Source organism: Oncorhynchus mykiss, chromosome 18, assembly GCF_057628025.1.
Source record: "Oncorhynchus mykiss isolate SJ-2025 chromosome 18, ASM5762802v1, whole genome shotgun sequence".
In the NCBI taxonomy this organism is placed as follows: domain Eukaryota; kingdom Metazoa; phylum Chordata; class Actinopteri; order Salmoniformes; family Salmonidae; genus Oncorhynchus; species Oncorhynchus mykiss.
Genome location: NC_143039.1, coordinates 76476632 through 76494734, shown reverse-complemented (window position 1 = coordinate 76494734; position 18103 = coordinate 76476632). Strand labels below are relative to the sequence as shown.

The following is an 18103-nucleotide window of genomic DNA, read 5'->3' as shown; positions in this document are numbered from 1 at the left end:
TTGCGTGCATGCTTGTGTGTGTGTCACCTACCCAGTCGGAGGGAGAACTCGTAGAAGCGTTTGAGCTTGGCCACCAGGGGGCAGACTGCGTTCCAGGCCTTCTCCTGTAACTGCAGATCACCTGGGTTCTGGATGGCCTGGAGAAGGAGAGGAAGATGACGACAGAGGAAGAGGAAGAGAAGAAGAAGAAGGTGAGGAAGATAACAACAGAGGAAGAGGGAGAGAAGAAGAAGGTGAGGAAGAGGGAGAGAATAAGAAGAAGGTGAGGAAGATGACGACAGAGGAAGAGGGAGAGAAGAAGAAGGTGAGGAAGATGACGACAAAGGAAGAGAAGAAGGAGAGGAAGAAGGGAGAGGAGAGGAAGAAGGGAGAGGAGAGGAAGCTCCCGAAGCAGAGCTCTGGAGCTCTGGTCTCTGGAAACTTAGAAAACACAATCCACAATTTAGGGAAATATAGAATGTTCATCTGGAATGGGAACAAGTATTTCTAACATTAAAAGGAATTCCTTCCTTCCTTAAGTAATCACTGATCTGACAGGACTGGATTAGTGAGAGCCATATGTGATAGATTATTGATTACTTCAAGCTCTATGCTGTCCATAAAAAAATATATATTTGAATGGAACGTAAACTACAGCAGGAAGCTAGTACTATACCAAATACTCAATACTATTACGCTACAGAGTGATCAAAGCTGAACCGCCATGCTATTCTCTTCTCAGTAGTCGTTGATATACAAGGAGTGGGAATTGAAGCCCCTGGTTCCCTGTCTGGTGTTGATAATAGCATGTTCGTGATTGTTGTGTGTTCTGTGTTTTGATGCCTGGCTGACCACCTAGGCTGCGTTGAAGTCTGTGATGTGAGAGAGAGAGAGAGAGATCACTGTTGTGTGTGTGTGTGTGTGTGTGTGTGTGTGTGTTACACAGCTGAGCAAACCTTTGAACTTTACTCAACACCACCCATCCACCACACGTTAAAGACCAACGTTTGAACAGTAGAACTGTTTGATGAACCGTTAGTGTAACGTTTGTGGCTGGTGAACAAGAGTATAATAACATGAATAACGGGGGAAGGAATATATTCAGGTAAATGATTATTTGTGAATAGTCATTTGTGTGTATCAGAATAGCAGGCTACCTGTTGCAATTTGGCTTCATTTGTTACAGCACTTAGCGGCATTAACAAAAATTCATATTCTGCTTAGTCGTTGTTGCCACCCCCCCTCCCTGCACACACACCCCTCCCCTCACCTCTCGTATCTCCTGCCCCCCCCCACACACACCCCTCCCCACACACACACACCTCTCCCTCACCTCTCGTATCTCCTGCCCCCCCCCACACACACCCCTCCCCACACACACACACCCCTCCCTCACCTCTCGTATCTCCTGCCCCCCCCCACACACACCCCTCCCCACACACACACACCCCTCCCTCACCTCTCGTATCTCCTGTCCCCCCCCACACACACCCCTCCCCACACACACACACCCCTCCCTCACCTCTCGTATCTCCTGCCCCCCCCACACACACACACCCCTCCCTCACCTCTCGTATCTTCTGCCCCCCCCCACACACACCCCTCCCCACACACACACACCCCTCCCTCACCTCTCGTATCTCCTGCCCCCCCCCACACACACCCCTCCCCACACACACACACCTCCCTCCCTCACCTCTCGTATCTCCTGCCCCCCCCCCCACACACACCCCTCCCCACAAACACACACCCCTCCCCTCACCTCTCGTATCTCCTGTCCCCCCCAACACACACCCCTCCCCACACACACACACCACTCCCCTCACCTCTCGTATCTCCTGCCCCCCCCCACACACACCCCTCCCCACACACACCCCACCCCTCACCTCTCGTATCTCCTGTCCCCCCCCACACACACCCCTCCCCTCACACACACACACACCCCTCACCTCTCGTATCTCCTGTCCCCCCCACACACACCCCTCCCCACACACACACACCACTCCCCTCACCTCTCGTATCTCCTGCCCCCCCCCCACACACACCCCTCCCCACACACACCCCACCCCTCACCTCTCGTATCTCCTGCCCCCCCCCCCCACACACCCCTCCCCACACACACCCCACCCCTCACCTCTCGTATCTCCTGTCCCCCCCCACACACGCCCCTCCCCACACACACACACACACCCCTCCCCACACACACACACCACTCCCCTCACCTCTCGTATCTCCTGCCCCCCCCACACACACCCCTCCCCACACACACACACACACCCCTCTCTCACCTCTCGTGTCTCCTGCCCCCCCCCCACACACACCCCTCACCACACACACACACCACCCCCTCACCTCTCGTATCTCCTGCCCCCCCCCACACACACCCCTCCCCACACACACACACCCCTCCCTCACCTCTCGTATCTCCTGCCCCCCCCCACACACACCCCTCCCCACACACACCCCTCCCTCACCTCTCGTATCTCCTGCCCCCCCCCACACACACCCCTCCCCACACACACACACCCCTCCCTCACCTCTCGTATCTCCTGCCCCCCCCCACACACACCCCTCCCCACACACACACACCACCCCCTCACCTCTCGTATCTCCTGCCCCCCCCCACACACACCCCTCCCCACACACACACACCCCTCCCTCACCTCTCGTATCTCCTGCCCCCCCCCACACACACCCCTCCCCACACACACCCCTCCCTCACCTCTCGTATCTCCTGCCCCCCCCACACACACCCCTCCCCACACACACACACCCCTCCCTCACCTCTCGTATCTCCTGCCCCCCCCCACACACACCCCTCCCCACACACACACACCCCTCCCTCACCTCTCGTATCTCCTGCCCCCCCCCACACACACCCCTCCCCACACACACACACCCCACCCCTCACCTCTCGTATCTCCTGCCCCCCCCACACACACCCCTCCCCACACACACACACCCCTCCCTCACCTCTCGTATCTCCTGCCCCCACACACACACACCCCTCCCCACACACACACCCCACCCCACACACACACCCCACCCCACCCCTCACCTCTCGTATCTCCTGCCCCCCCCACACACACACCCCACCCCTCCCCTCACCTCTCGTATCTCCTGCCCCCCCCCACACACACCCCTCCCCACACACACACACCCCTCCCTCACCTCTCGTATCTCCTGCCCCCCCCCACACACACCCCTCCCCACACACACACACCCCACCCCTCACCTCTCGTATCTCCTGCCCCCCCCACACACACCCCTCCCCACACACACACACCCCTCCCTCACCTCTCGTATCTCCTGCCCCCACACACACACACCCCTCCCCACTCACACACCCCACCCCACACACACACCCCACCCCACCCCTCACCTCTCGTATCTCCTGCCCCCACACACACACACCCCTCCCCACACACACACCCCACCCCACACACACACACCTCCCTCCCTCACCTCTCGTATCTCCTGCCCCCCCCCCACACACACCCCTCCCCACACACACACACCCCTCCCCTCACCTCTCGTATCTCCTGTCCCCCCCAACACACACCCCTCCCCACACACACACACCACTCCCCTCACCTCTCGTATCTCCTGCCCCCCCCCACACACACCCCTCCCCACACACACCCCACCCCTCACCTCTCGTATCTCCTGTCCCCCCCCACACACACCCCTCCCCTCACACACACACACACCCCTCCCCTCACCTCTCGTATCTCCTGTCCCCCCCACACACACCCCTCCCCACACACACACACCACTCCCCTCACCTCTCGTATCTCCTGCCCCCCCCCCACACACACCCCTCCCCACACACACCCCACCCCTCACCTCTCGTATCTCCTGCCCCCCCCCCCCCCCCACACACCCCTCCCCACACACACCCCACCCCTCACCTCTCGTATCTCCTGTCCCCCCCCACACACGCCCCTCCCCACACACACACACACACCCCTCCCCACACACACACACCACTCCCCTCACCTCTCGTATCTCCTGCCCCCCCCACACACACCCCTCCCCACACACACACACACACCCCTCTCTCACCTCTCGTGTCTCCTGCCCCCCCCCCACACACACCCCTCCCCACACACACACACCACCCCCTCACCTCTCGTATCTCCTGCCCCCCCCCACACACACCCCTCCCCACACACACACACCCCTCCCTCACCTCTCGTATCTCCTGCCCCCCCCCACACACACCCCTCCCCACACACACCCCTCCCTCACCTCTCGTATCTCCTGCCCCCCCCCACACACACCCCTCCCCACACACACACACCCCTCCCTCACCTCTCGTATCTCCTGCCCCCCCCCACACACACCCCTCCCCACACACACACACCACCCCCTCACCTCTCGTATCTCCTGCCCCCCCCCACACACACCCCTCCCCACACACACACACCCCTCCCTCACCTCTCGTATCTCCTGCCCCCCCCCACACACACCCCTCCCCACACACACATTCCCCACCCCTCACCTCTCGTATCTCCTGCCCCCCCCACACACACCCCTCCCCACACACACACACCCCTCCCTCACCTCTCGTATCTCCTGCCCCCACACACACACACCCCTCCCCACACACACACCCCACCCCACACACACACCCCACCCCACCCCTCACCTCTCGTATCTCCTGCCCCCCCCACACACACACCCCACCCCTCCCCTCACCTCTCGTATCTCCTGCCCCCCCCCACACACACCCCTCCCCACACACACACACCCCACCCCTCACCTCTCGTATCTCCTGCCCCCCCCACACACACCCCTCCCCACACACACACACCCCTCCCTCACCTCTCGTATCTCCTGCCCCCACACACACACACCCCTCCCCACACACACACCCCACCCCACACACACACTCCACCCCACCCCTCACCTCTCGTATCTCCTGCCCCACCCCACCCCACCCCTCACCTCTCGTATCTCCTGCCCCCCCCACACACACCCCTCCCCACACACACACACCCCTCCCTCACCTCTCGTATCTCCTGCCCCCACACACACACACCCCCCCCCCCACACACACCCCTCCCCACACACACACACCCCTCCCTCACCTCTCGTATCTCCTGCCCCCCCCCACACACACCCCTCCCCACACACACACACCCCACCCCTCACCTCTCGTATCTCCTGCCCCCCCCACACACACCCCTCCCCACACACACACACCCCTCCCTCACCTCTCGTATCTCCTGCCCCCACACACACACACCCCTCCCCACACACACACCCCTCCCCCCACACACACCCCACCCCACCCCTCACCTCTCGTATCTCCTGTCCCCCCCCCCCCTCCTCACTAACCCCTCCCCTCACCTCTCGTATCTCCTGCCCCACCCCACCCCACCCCTCACCTCTCGTATCTCCTGCCCCCCCCACACACACCCCTCCCCACACACACACACCCCTCCCTCACCTCTCGTATCTCCTGCCCCCACACACACACACCCCCCCCCCACACACACCCCTCCCCACACACACACACCCCTCCCTCACCTCTCGTATCTCCTGCCCCCCCCCACACACACCCCTCCCCACACACACACACCCCACCCCTCACCTCTCGTATCTCCTGCCCCCCCCACACACACCCCTCCCCACACACACACACCCCTCCCTCACCTCTCGTATCTCCTGCCCCCCCCCACACACACCCCTCCCCACACACACACACCCCACCCCTCACCTCTCGTATCTCCTGCCCCCCCCACACACACCCCTCCCCACACACACACACCCCACCCCTCACCTCTCGTATCTCCTGCCCCCCCCACACACACCCCTCCCCACACACACACACCCCTCCCTCACCTCTCGTATCTCCTGCCCCCCCCACACACACCCCTCCCCACACACACACACCCCTCCCTCACCTCTCGTATCTCCTGCCCCCACACACACACACCCCTCCCCACACACACACCCCACCCCACACACACACTCCACCCCACCCCTCACCTCTCGTATCTCCTGCCCCACCCCACCCCACCCCTCACCTCTCGTATCTCCTGCCCCCCCCACACACACCCCTCCCCACACACACACACCCCTCCCTCACCTCTCGTATCTCCTGCCCCCACACACACACACCCCCCCCCCACACACACCCCTCCCCACACACACACACCCCTCCCTCACCTCTCGTATCTCCTGCCCCCCCCCACACACACCCCTCCCCACACACACACACCCCACCCCTCACCTCTCGTATCTCCTGCCCCCCCCACACACACCCCTCCCCACACACACACACCCCTCCCTCACCTCTCGTATCTCCTGCCCCCCCCCCCCTCACCCCACCCCACCCCTCACCTCTCGTATCTCCTGCCCCCCCCACACACACCCCTCCCCACACACACACACCCCTCCCTCACCTCTCGTATCTCCTGCCCCCCCCCCCCCCTCACCCCACCCCACCCCTCACCTCTCGTATCTCCTGCCCCCCCCACACACACCCCTCCCCACACACACACACCCCTCCCTCACCTCTCGTATCTCCTGCCCCCCCCCCCCCTCACCCCACCCCACCCCTCACCTCTCGTATCTCCTGCCCCGCCCCGTTGTATGACTGTAGTTCAGCCAGGATGCCGTGGGCCTCCTCCAGGACAGCACTGACCTGGTTCCATACCGCCGTCTCTGCCTCCGTAGGCTGAGCATCTGGAGGAGGGAGAGGAGCATGATGGGACATGGAGTTTTGGAGGGTAGGGTTGGGGTTGAGAGTAGAGAGGAGCATTATGGGAAGTTTAATTTTGGAGAGGAGAGTAGGGACAGGGTATGTGTGGGGGATTTGGGGTTTAGGTTATAGGACAGGGTGTGTGGGGGGGGGATTGGGGTTTAGGTTATAGGACAGGGTGTGTGAGGGGGAGAATTGAGGTTTAGGTTATAGGACAGGGTGTGTGGGGAGGGGGGGGGGGAATTGGGGTTCGGTTTATAGGACAGGTTGGGGGTGAAAGGGGAGTAAGGGGAAGGGTGTTTAGTGACCGAGGGAGGATGAGGATTGAAAGAGAATTAGCACGAAGATCTTTGCAATATAAATATATATCTGTACAGTCACTACACGCCACAGAGGTCCAGATCTTGACATGAGATATGTGTCTGTACAGTACCTCCACTACTACAGTAGATTAGTCTGTCCTGTCCCAGAGGGGGCATCTGCTAACCATGTGTATGTGACCAATAACATCTTAGTTTGATTTGATATTTGTTCACGCTTTTGTGTGACTTCTCCTTCTACGTTCGACATATTTCCCGTGAAGAGTTGTGTGTAAAAAGTGTCCATTTTTTTTGATTGTCATTGAATTCTGCATGTATGTCAGCAGGCTGGTTCATTTGTTACTTGACGTTTGAGTTACATGGTCACATGTCAGGTCAAGGATCTGCACCCCCCCCCCCCCCCCCCTTTTTGAGGTGAATTAATATAATCGGAATAAGCTAGTTAATCAGCTCTGTCACACACAGGAGTCAGGGAAGCACGACCTAAAGCTTGGGTTGTTGTGATATGATGTCAGTGATATCGTATCACCCCTGACTGTTGTTGCCGCTGCAGGTCTCTCTCTTTACGTAGTGTTGTGTTGTCTCTCTTGTCGTGATGTGTTTTTTGCCCTATATTTTTAGTTGATACTTTAAAAAAAAAAATGTGTCCCAGCTCCCCCCCCCCAGTCCTGCAGGAGGCCTTCTGCCTCTTGGTAGGTTATCATTGTAAATAAGAATTTCTTCATAACCTACTTGCCTAGTTAAATAAAATGTAATACAATTATGCATTGATAAGGCTTAAATTGCCTACTTTTTAAAAACACTTCTTGCATGCTCTTTATGGGGGGGGGGGGGGCCTTATATCTATAATTATATAAATTATACAATTGTATATCTTAAGGTCTTGAAAATGTGGATGAGAAAGACCCTGGAATCCTTGATTTTGACTTTCCAATTCCTGTATGAACCGTGCTTAAAGGATGTATAGTCCCAAGACCTGTGTTGTCGCTGACTCTCACAAAGCAGTCAGGGCTCTGGGGTTGGCCAGGCCCGATTAAACAATCCCCCAGATTAAACGGAACAGGAAAGGTCTGACCAATCTGCTGCATGCATGCCGGCCGGCAGCTGGGCTGCACTGGAAACCGGGCTGCACTGTGGTCAGAGGAAAGGGGAGAGAGAGAGGGGGAGGGGGAGAGAAAGAGAGAGATGGATGGAAGGGACGAGATATAAGAAGAGAGAGAGAGAGGGGGAGGGGGGAGAGAGAGAGGGGGAGGGGGAGAGAAAGAGAGAGATGGATGGATGGGACGAGATATAGGAAGAGAGAGAGGGGACAGGAACAGGAAGAACAATCCAAGTAGAGACAGCAAAGAAAGATCCATATGGTGGAGAAAGAGAGGTGGAAAGAGGTGCTGTGGGAGTGGAAGAGAGAGAGAGAGAATGAGAGAGAGAGAGAGAGAGAGGTGGAAAGAGGGGCTGTGGGAGTGGAAGAAACCCTGAAAAGACTGCTGAGAGAATGAGAGAGAGAGAGTGTGTGTGTGGGCACAGAGAGGGTGAGAGCTGTAGGGAATAGTGTTGCTTAATTCACAATACAGCATTTTTTTTTAGCCCTGCGTCAGCCTGATGTGTTCCTATAGCATTGTCTCCCTCTACGCTTCTACGTCACAGAGATCCACATTTAGAAATGGCCTTTCATATCCAGAGGAGGATTGTGGGTAGTGTATGTGAACTGCCAAATGGAGTTCACATACATCTTCTTCTTTTTTTTGTCTCTCATCCAAAGGTCGTAGCCAGATCAGCTGAACAGCCAAAACTAAAGTACACACACACGTTGCCTCTCAATCACTGTACTGTAGGCTTTTTTTTCTGTTGCTAATTTTACTTTTTTTTTGTAATTCAGAGTCCCCAGAAGAGACAGTTCGGCGTGACATAGCTACATTGTGACCATCCATCCGTGGGACACACACACACACACACACACACACACACACACACACACACACACACACACGGCCCTAACGTGCACCTCCCAGCAGCTCCAGCCACTTGAAGGTAGCGACAGGTAGATAAAATAGCGCTGACGATTCCAAAAAGTATGAAAACCAACGGTCCAATATTATAGAACCCTGCCAACTATTACGCATACTCGTTTTCGGACTCTGATAAACACGTAACAGTGTCTGTTTGTTCATGTTCGTGTTTAGCGGATGTTGTGGCCATTTTGTTGTGTAATTTGCAGCGATTCAGAGACACCTGTGCTCTCTGCTCCATGAATCCACTCCTGCGTTTACCGTAGAGATGGAACGCCTCACACTCTCCTCACATATACAAAGGAGCTGTTAATAACGTCTGTTTAACTATCCCAGGTTACACTTCCCTGTTGTTGACCCGTATCCCTGGTCCATGTTGTTTGGTTTGTAATGGAGTTGACCCGTATCCCTGGTCCATGTTGATTGGTTTGTAATGGAGTTGACCTATATCCCTGGTCTATGTTGATTGGTTTGTAATGGAGTTGACCTATATCCCTGGTCTATGTTGATTGGTTTGTAATGGAGTTGACCTATATCCCTGGTCCATGTTGTTTGGTTTGTAATGGAGTTGACCTATATCCCTGGTCTATGTTGGTTGGTTTGTAATGGAGTTGACCTATATCCCTGGTCTATGTTGATTGGTTTGTAATGGAGTTGACCCGTATCCCTGGTCTATGTTGATTGGTTTGTAATGGAGTTGACCTATATCCCTGGTCCATGTTGTTTGGTTTGTAATGAAGTTGACCCGTATCCCTGGTCTATGATGTTTGGTTTGTAATGGAGTTGACCTATATCCCTGGTCTATGTTGTTTGGTTTGTAATGGATTTGACCTATATCCCTGGTCCATGTTGTTTGGTTTGTAATGGAGTTGACCTATATCCCTGGTCTATGTTGGTTGGTTTGTAATGGAGTTGACCTATATCCCTGGTCTATGTTGTTTGGTTTGTAATGGAGTTGACCTATATCCCTGGTCTATGTTGTTTGGTTTGTAATGGAGTTGACCTATATCTCTGGTCTATGTTGATTGGTTTGTAATGGATTTGACCCGTATCCCTGGTCTATGTTGTTTGGTTTGTAATGGAGTTGACCTATATCCCTGGTCTATGTTGTTTGGTTTGTAATGGAGTTGACCTATATCTCTGGTCTATGTTGATTGGTTTGTAATGGATTTGACCCGTATCCCTGGTCTATGTTGTTTGGTTTATAATGGAGTTGACCTATATCCCTGGTCTATGTTGATTGGTTTGTAATGGAGTTGACCCTGTTTAGATGAGTTATTGTGTCGATGCTTTTGTTTTATTCTAGATGAAGGTGAATTATTACAGTTCTAGGTTATGGAGTAGGTCTTTAGCTTTGGTCTGTGTTATTGTTAACTCAAGCTTTCATCTGTGTGACAGAGGTGACTTCTGCCTCTCACTGGAGCAGGAGAGTACAGTGCTACTGTAGAGCGGGGGTTTACTCTGCTTTAGGACAAACATCCCTTTCTCTCTAGCAATTGGGCTCTCCCTCTTCCATAGGATCTATAACAGAATCGACCAGTGGAAGGAAACATTTCTGTTAATAAACAGGGGGAACTTTGGAGAAGGCAGGAAGGAAGGAAGGCAGGAAGTTAGAGGTCAGTGTGGAAAGAGGGAAGGCGAGGATGGAGGCGGTTATCTTGTAAACGACCCTCGCTGCCCCCCATACACACACAAACAGGCATATGAACGCCACAGGAGGCTGCCGGGAGGAGTCATAGTTGGACGGACTCATTGTGATGGCTGGAATAGAATTCATGGTACGGTATCAGACTCATGGAAACCACACGTCTAACTTAGTTCCATTTCATTCCATTCCAGCCATTACGATGAGACCTTCCTCCTATAGCTCCTCCTACCAGCATCCTCTGGCACACACACTCACGCACACACCATATTTTAAATATAAACACATGCACACACTCTCACACGCTCATCTGACAGCATTGCATAGAGGTAAGAAGAGAGGGGTGGTTAGATATAGATGGTCTGAGGCTGCAAGACATCTTTATCTCATAGCAAGAAGATAGATATAGATGGTCTGAGGCTGCAAGACATCTTTATCTCATAGCAAGAAGATAGATATAGATGGTCTGAGGCTGCAAGACATCTTTATCTCATAGCAACAAGATAGATATAGATGTTCTGAGGCTGTAAGACATCTTTATCTCATAGCAAGAAGAGAAAAGCAAGGGCCTGATTCCAATCTTAAAATCTGGATACAATTTGAATTAGTAGTCGCCATATTCTGGCTTCTTGCTTATACTAGTCTTCACATAACTAGTCTTCACATAACTAGTCTTCACATTACTAGTCTTCTCATAACTAGTCTTCACATAACTAGTCTTCTCATAACTAGTTTTCACATAACTAGTCTTCACATTACTAGTCTTCTCATAACTAGTCTTCTCATTATTAGTCTTCACATAACTAGTCTTCTCATAACTAGTCTTCACATAACTAGTCTTCACATAACTAGTCTTCACATTACTAGTCTTCACATTACTAGTCTTCTCATTAATAGTCTTCCCATTACTAGTCTTCACATTACTAGTCTTCACATTACTAGTCTTCACATAACTAGTCTTCACATAACTAGTCTTCTCATAACTAGTCTTCACATTACTAGTCTTCTCATAACTAGTCTTCACATTACTAGTCTTCTCATTACTAGTCTTCTCATTACTAGTCTTCACATTACTAGTCTTCTCATAACTAGTATTCTCATAACTAGTCTTCTCATATAACAGCAGATTAGTTATTACATATGAAGACCAGCCTCAGAGGAGTTGGGTTAAATGTGGAAGACACATTTCAGTTGAATATATTCAGTTGGACAACTGACTAGGTATCCCCCCCTGTCCCCTTTCTCTTGAGCTGAAAAAATGGAGTGTAAGGTGACGACTGAGGAGAGAAACATGGAGGAGGAGGAAGACTACAGGTAGATGACAAACAACACATGGACAGAATGAAGGAAGAACTAAAAAGTAAGACAAAAGAAAATAGAAACACAGAGAAGAAAATAAATAAAAAGAGGATGGTCTCACGTTCAAAGTCAAGGAAAACTATTGGGCCATGCTCTAGTTCGGAGCAAGCCAGCACTTTCAGGAGGTTACCCATGAGTCTCCTAGAACAGAGAGAGGGGAGAAGAGGAGTGTGTGTGTGGATGGTGAGGGGGTGGTGTGAGGGACGTGTGTGTGGTGTGTTGGTGGGTTGGTCGGTCGGGTGTGATGGTGGCATACTCCGCCCAGGTATGTTGTGGTTGTGGGTGGTGTTTGCATGGCAACGTGGACAGACAGATCACTCTCTCCCATCTCACTCTCTGTTCAGTTTTCTTCTAGCTCTCTGCTGTCCAGCTTCTCAGTACTGGAGGGCTGCTGGGTATGTCTGTCCAGCTTCTCAGTACTGGAGGGCTGCTAGGTACGTCTGTCCAGCTTCTCAGTACTGGAGGGCTGCTGGGTACATCTGTCCAGCTTCTCAGTACTGGAGAACTGCTGGGTACATCTGTCCAGCTTCTCAGTACTGGAGGGCTGCTAGGTACATCTGTCCAGCTTCTCAGTACTGGAGAACTGCTGGGTACATCTGTCCAGCTTCTCAGTACTGGGGAACTGCTGGGTACATCTGTCCAGCTTCTCAGTACTGGAGGGCTGCTGGGTACATCTGTCCAGCTTCTCAGTACTGGAGGGCTGCTGGGTACATCTGTCCAGCTTCTCAGTACTGAGGGGCTGCTGGGTACATCTGTCCAGCTTCTCAGTACTAGGGGGCTGCTGGGTACATCTGTCCAGCTTCTCAGTACTGGAGGGCTGCTGGGTACATCTGTCCAGCTTCTCAGTACTGAAGGGCTGCTGGGTACATCTGAACTATCATATTGTCTGAACTATCTCCACTATCCTCTGTTTATTGTGAAGTCAACTTAAATTAAAGATGAGCTAAACTACAAAGGGATCATGGACATGGGGCTTTATGAGGACTGATTGGTTCAGTTCAGGAGGTCCAAGAATGAGTGAGTGTAGAGAGTTTCTGAACATGACAAACACCACACACAACACAACGACACTCCAACACACCATGAGAACATCAACCCACATCTAAAACCCCATCCTTCACCTCTGACCTCCACCCTGCATCACACACCGATACAGACGTCAAAAACACACACATATGCATGCACATAACAGCGCTCACTTACTTTCAAAGTCCAGGAAAAAATGTGGACAGTTTTCTAAATCCTTGCCAAGGACCTTAATGAGGTTCCCCATGGCTGCAACCTGGACAGGAGAGAGATAGACAAACAGTAGAACTAACCCCAACCTCCTGGAGAGAGAGAGACTAACAGTAGAACTAACCCCAACCTCCTGGAGAGCGAGAGACTAACAGTAGAACTAACCCCAACCTGGAGAGAGAGAGACTAACAGTAGAACGAACCCCAACCTGGACTGGAGAGACATATACTAACAGTAGAACTAATCCCAACCTGGACTGGAGACACGTAGACTAACAGTAGAACTAACCCCAACCTGGAGACACATAGACTAACAGTAGAACTAACCCCAACCTCCTGGAGAGAGAGAGACTAACAGTAGAACTAACCCCAACCTGGAGACACATAGACTAACAGTAGAACTAACCCCAACCTGGAGAGAGAGAGAGACTAACAGTAGAACTAACCCCAACCTGGAGACACATAGACTAACAGTAGAACTAACCCCAACCTGGAGAGAGAGAGACTAACAGTAGAACTAACCCCAACCTGGAGAGAGAGAGACTAACAGTAGAACTAACCCCAACCTGGAGAGAGAGAGAGACTAAGAGTAGAACTAACCCCAACCTGGAGACACATAGACTAACAGTAGAACTAACCCCAACCTGGAGAGAGAGAGAGAGACTAACAGTAGAACTAACCCCAACCTGGAGACACATAGACTAACAGTAGAACTAACCCCAACCTGGAGAGAGAGAGACTAACAGTAGAACTAACCCCAACCTGGAGAGAGAGAGACTAACAGTAGAACTAACCCCAACCTGGAGACACATAGACTAACAGTAGAACTAACCCCAACCTGGAGAGAGAGAGACTAACAGTAGAACTAACCCCAACCTGGAGACACATAGACTAACAGTAGAACTAACCCCAACCTGGAGAGAGAGAGACTAACAGTACAGAGAAATGCTTTTCTATGTTATATTGTTGTAGAAACCATGTTATTTTAGCCTCACTCTCATCTAATCACCTTTCCTGACCTATTGTCTCCCCTAATTGTTCATCTGGATTTATAAACTGTGTGGTTCAAGCCCTGAATGCTGATTGGCTAAAAAAAGCCATGGTATATCAGACTTTATACCATGTTTATGACAAAACATTTATATTTAAAACTCTAATTACGTTGGTAACCAGTTTATAATAGCAATAAGGCACCTCGGAGGTTTGTGGTACATGGCCAGTATCTCACGGCTAAGGGCTGTGTCCAGGCACTCTGCGTTGTGTGGTGTACAGGAACAGGCCATAGTTGTGGTATATTAGCCATTACCACACCCCCTCGTGCCTTATTGATGAATTATCCACAGTTAAAATGAAACTCTCTATTGATTAATGAATCAATCAATCAATCATCATTGAATCGATCAATCAATCAGTTCATTGTCCATATAAAGGCTACAGAACGTGCAGATGTTGGGTCAGTTTTCAGAGGCACACACGAAATGTAGCTAACCTCTCTCAGATCAATGTCTGTTGATAGCAGGTCTAACAGTTTATCTACTGTCTGTTGATAGCAGGTCTAACAGTATATCTACTGTTGATAGCAGGTCTAACAGTATATCTACTGTTGATAGCAGGTCTAACAGTTTATCTACTGTCTGTTGATAGCAGGTCTAACAGTAGATCTACTGTTGATAGCAGGTCTAACAGTATATCTACTGTTGATAGCAGGTCTAACAGTTTATCTACTGTCTGTTGATAGCAGGTCTAACAGTAGATCTACTGTTGATAGCAGGTCTAACAGTATATCTACTGTTGATAGCAGGTCTAACAGTATATCTACTGTCTGTTGATAGCAGGTCTAACAGTATATCTACTGTTGATAGCAGGTCTAACAGTTTATCTACTGTCTGTTGATAGCAGGTCTAACAGTAGATCTACTGTTGATAGCAGGTCTAACAGTATATCTACTGTTGATAGCAGGTCTAACAGTATATCTACTGTCTGTTGATAGCAGGTCTAACAGTAGATCTACTGTTGATAGCAGGTCTAACAGTAGATCTACTGTTGATAGCAGGTCTAACAGTATATCTACTGTTGATAGCAGGTCTAACAGTTTATCTACTGTGTGTTGATAGCAGGTCTAACAGTAGATCTACTGTTGATAGCAGGTCTAACAGTATATCTACTGTCTGTTGATAGCAGGTCTGACAGTATATCTACTGTTGATAGCAGGTCTAACAGTATATCTACTGTCTGTTGATAGCAGGTCTAACAGTAGATCTACTGTTGATAGCAGGTCTAACAGTATATCTACTGTCTGTTGATAGCAGGTCTGACAGTAGATCTACTGTTGATAGCAGGTCTAACAGTTTATCTACTGTTGACAGCAGTATATCTACTGTTGATAGCAGGTCTAACAGTATATCTACTGTCTGTTGATAGCAGGTCTAACAGTTTATCTACTGTGTGTTGATAGCAGGTCTAACAGTAGATCTACTGTTGATAGCAGGTCTAACAGTATATCTACTGTCTGTTGATAGCAGGTCTGACAGTAGATCTACTGTTGATAGCAGGTCTAACAGTTTATCTACTGTCTGTTGATAGCAGGTCTGACAGTATATCTACTGTTGATAGCAGTATATCTACTGTCTGTTGATAGCAGGTCTAACAGTTTATCTACTGTCTGTTGATAGCAGGTCTAACAGTTTATCTACTGTCTGTTGATAGCAGGTCTAACAGTATACAGTGCCTTGCGAAAGTATTCGGCCCCCTTGAACTTTGCGACCTTTTTCCACATTTCAGGCTTCAAACATAAAGATATAAAACTGTATTTTTTTGTGAAGAATCAACAACAAGTGGGACACAATCATGAAGTGGAACGACATTTATTGGATATTTCAAACTTTTTTAACAAATCAAAAACGGACAAATAGGGCGTGCAAAATGATTCAGCCCCCTTAAGTTAATACTTTGTAGCGCCACCTTTTGCTGCGATTACAGCTGTAAGTCGCTTGGGGTATGTCTCTATCAGTTTTGCACATCGAGAGACTGAAATTTTTTCCCATTCCTCCTTGCAAAACAGCTCGAGCTCAGTGAGGTTGGATGGAGAGCATTTGTGAACAGCAGTTTTCAGTTCTTTCCACAGATTCTCAATTGGATTCAGGTCTGGACTTTGACTTGGCCATTCTAACACCTGGATATGTTTATTTTTGAACCATTCCATTGTAGATTTTGCTTTATGTTTTGGATCATTGTCTTGTTGGAAGACAAATCTCCGTCCCAGTCTCAGGTCTTTTGCAGACTCCATCAGGTTTTCTTCCAGAATGTTCCTGTATTTGGCTCCATCCATCTTCCCATCAATTTTAACCATCTTCCCTGTCCCTGCTGAAGAAAAGCAGGCCCAAACCATGATGCTGCCACCACCATGTTTGACAGTGGAGATGGTGTGTTCAGGGTGATGAGCTGTGTTGCTTTTACGCCAAACATAACATTTTGCATTGTTGCCAAAAAGTTCAATTTTGGTTTCATCTGACCAGAGCACCTTCTTCCACATGTTTGGTGTGTCTCCCAGGTGGCTTGTGGCAAACTTTAAACGACACTTTTTATGGATATCTTTAAGAAATGGCTTTCTTCTTGCCACTCTTCCATAAAGGCCAGATTTGTGCAATATACGACTGATTGTTGTCCTATGGACAGAGTCTCCCACCTCAGCTGTAGATCTCTGCAGTTCATCCAGAGTGATCATGGGCCTCTTGGCTGCATCTCTGATCAGTCTTCTCCTTGTATGAGCTGAAAGTTTAGAGGGACGGCCAGGTCTTGGTAGATTTGCAGTGGTCTGATACTCCTTCCATTTCAATATTATCGCTTGCACAGTGCTCCTTGGGATGTTTAAAGCTTGGGAAATCTTTTTGTATCCAAATCCGGCTTTAAACTTCTTCACAACAGTATCTCGGACCTGCCTGGCGTGTTCCTTGTTCTTCATGATGCTCTCTGCGCTTTTAACGGACCTCTGAGACTATCACAGTGCAGGTGCATTTATACGGAGACTTGATTACACACAGGTGGATTGTATTTATCATCATTAGTCATTTAGGTCAACATTGGATCATTCAGAGATCCTCACTGAACTTCTGGAGAGAGTTTGCTGCACTGAAAGTAAAGGGGCTGAATAATTTTGCACGCCCAATTTTTCCGTTTTTGATTTGTTAAAAAAGTTTGAAATATCCAATAAATGTCGTTCCACTTCATGATTGTGTCCCACTTGTTGTTGATTCTTCACAAAAAAATACAGTTTTATATCTTTATGTTTGAAGCCTGAAATGTGGCAAAAGGTCGCAAAGATCAAGGGGGCTGAATACTTTCGCAAGGCACTGTATCTACTGTTGATAGCAGGTCTAACAGTATATCTACTGTTGATAGCAGGTCTAACAGGAGATCTACTGTTGATAGCAGGTCTAACAGTATATCTACTGTCTGTTGATAGCAGGTTTAACAGTAGATCTACTGTTGATAGCAGGTCTAACAGGAGATCTACTGTTGATAGCAGGTCTAACAGTAGATCTACTGTCTGTTGATAGCAGGTTTAACAGTAGATATATTGTGGATAGCAGGTCTAACAGTATATCTACTGTTGATAGCAGGTCTGAAAGTAGATCTACTGTTGATAGCAGGTCTAAAAGTAGATCTACTGTTAATAACAGGTCTGACAGTAGATCTACTGTTGATAGCAGGTCTAAAAGTAGATCTACTGTTAATAACAGGTCTGACAGTAGATCTACTGTTGATAGCAGGTCTGACAGTATATCTAATGTCTGTTGATAGCAGGTCTAACAGTATATCTACTGTCTGTTGATAGCAGGTCTAACAG

At 50.2% G+C, this 18103-nt stretch overlaps 1 protein-coding gene across 5 annotated transcripts in view; it reads right to left on the bottom strand.

The window, feature by feature from the left end:
• fam49al (family with sequence similarity 49 member A, like) overlaps positions 1 to 18103 on the bottom strand; it is a 101587-nt gene that overhangs the window by 12331 nt on the left and 71153 nt on the right. For 3 of the 5 annotated variants that reach the window (XM_090209428.1, XM_090209430.1, XM_090209429.1), the window contains 3 exons: positions 13225 to 13303; positions 6554 to 6675; positions 32 to 137 (listed from right to left, as the gene is read on the bottom strand). In XM_090209428.1, coding sequence (XP_090065554.1) covers positions 32 to 137; positions 6554 to 6675; positions 13225 to 13294 — 298 coding nt within the window. In that variant the 5' untranslated portion in view covers positions 13295 to 13303. Of the gene's footprint in view, positions 1 to 31; positions 138 to 6553; positions 6676 to 12082; positions 12163 to 13224; positions 13304 to 18103 lie in introns of all 5 variants that reach the window. The other 2 variants (XM_090209426.1, XM_090209427.1) reach the window with 1 other exon arrangement.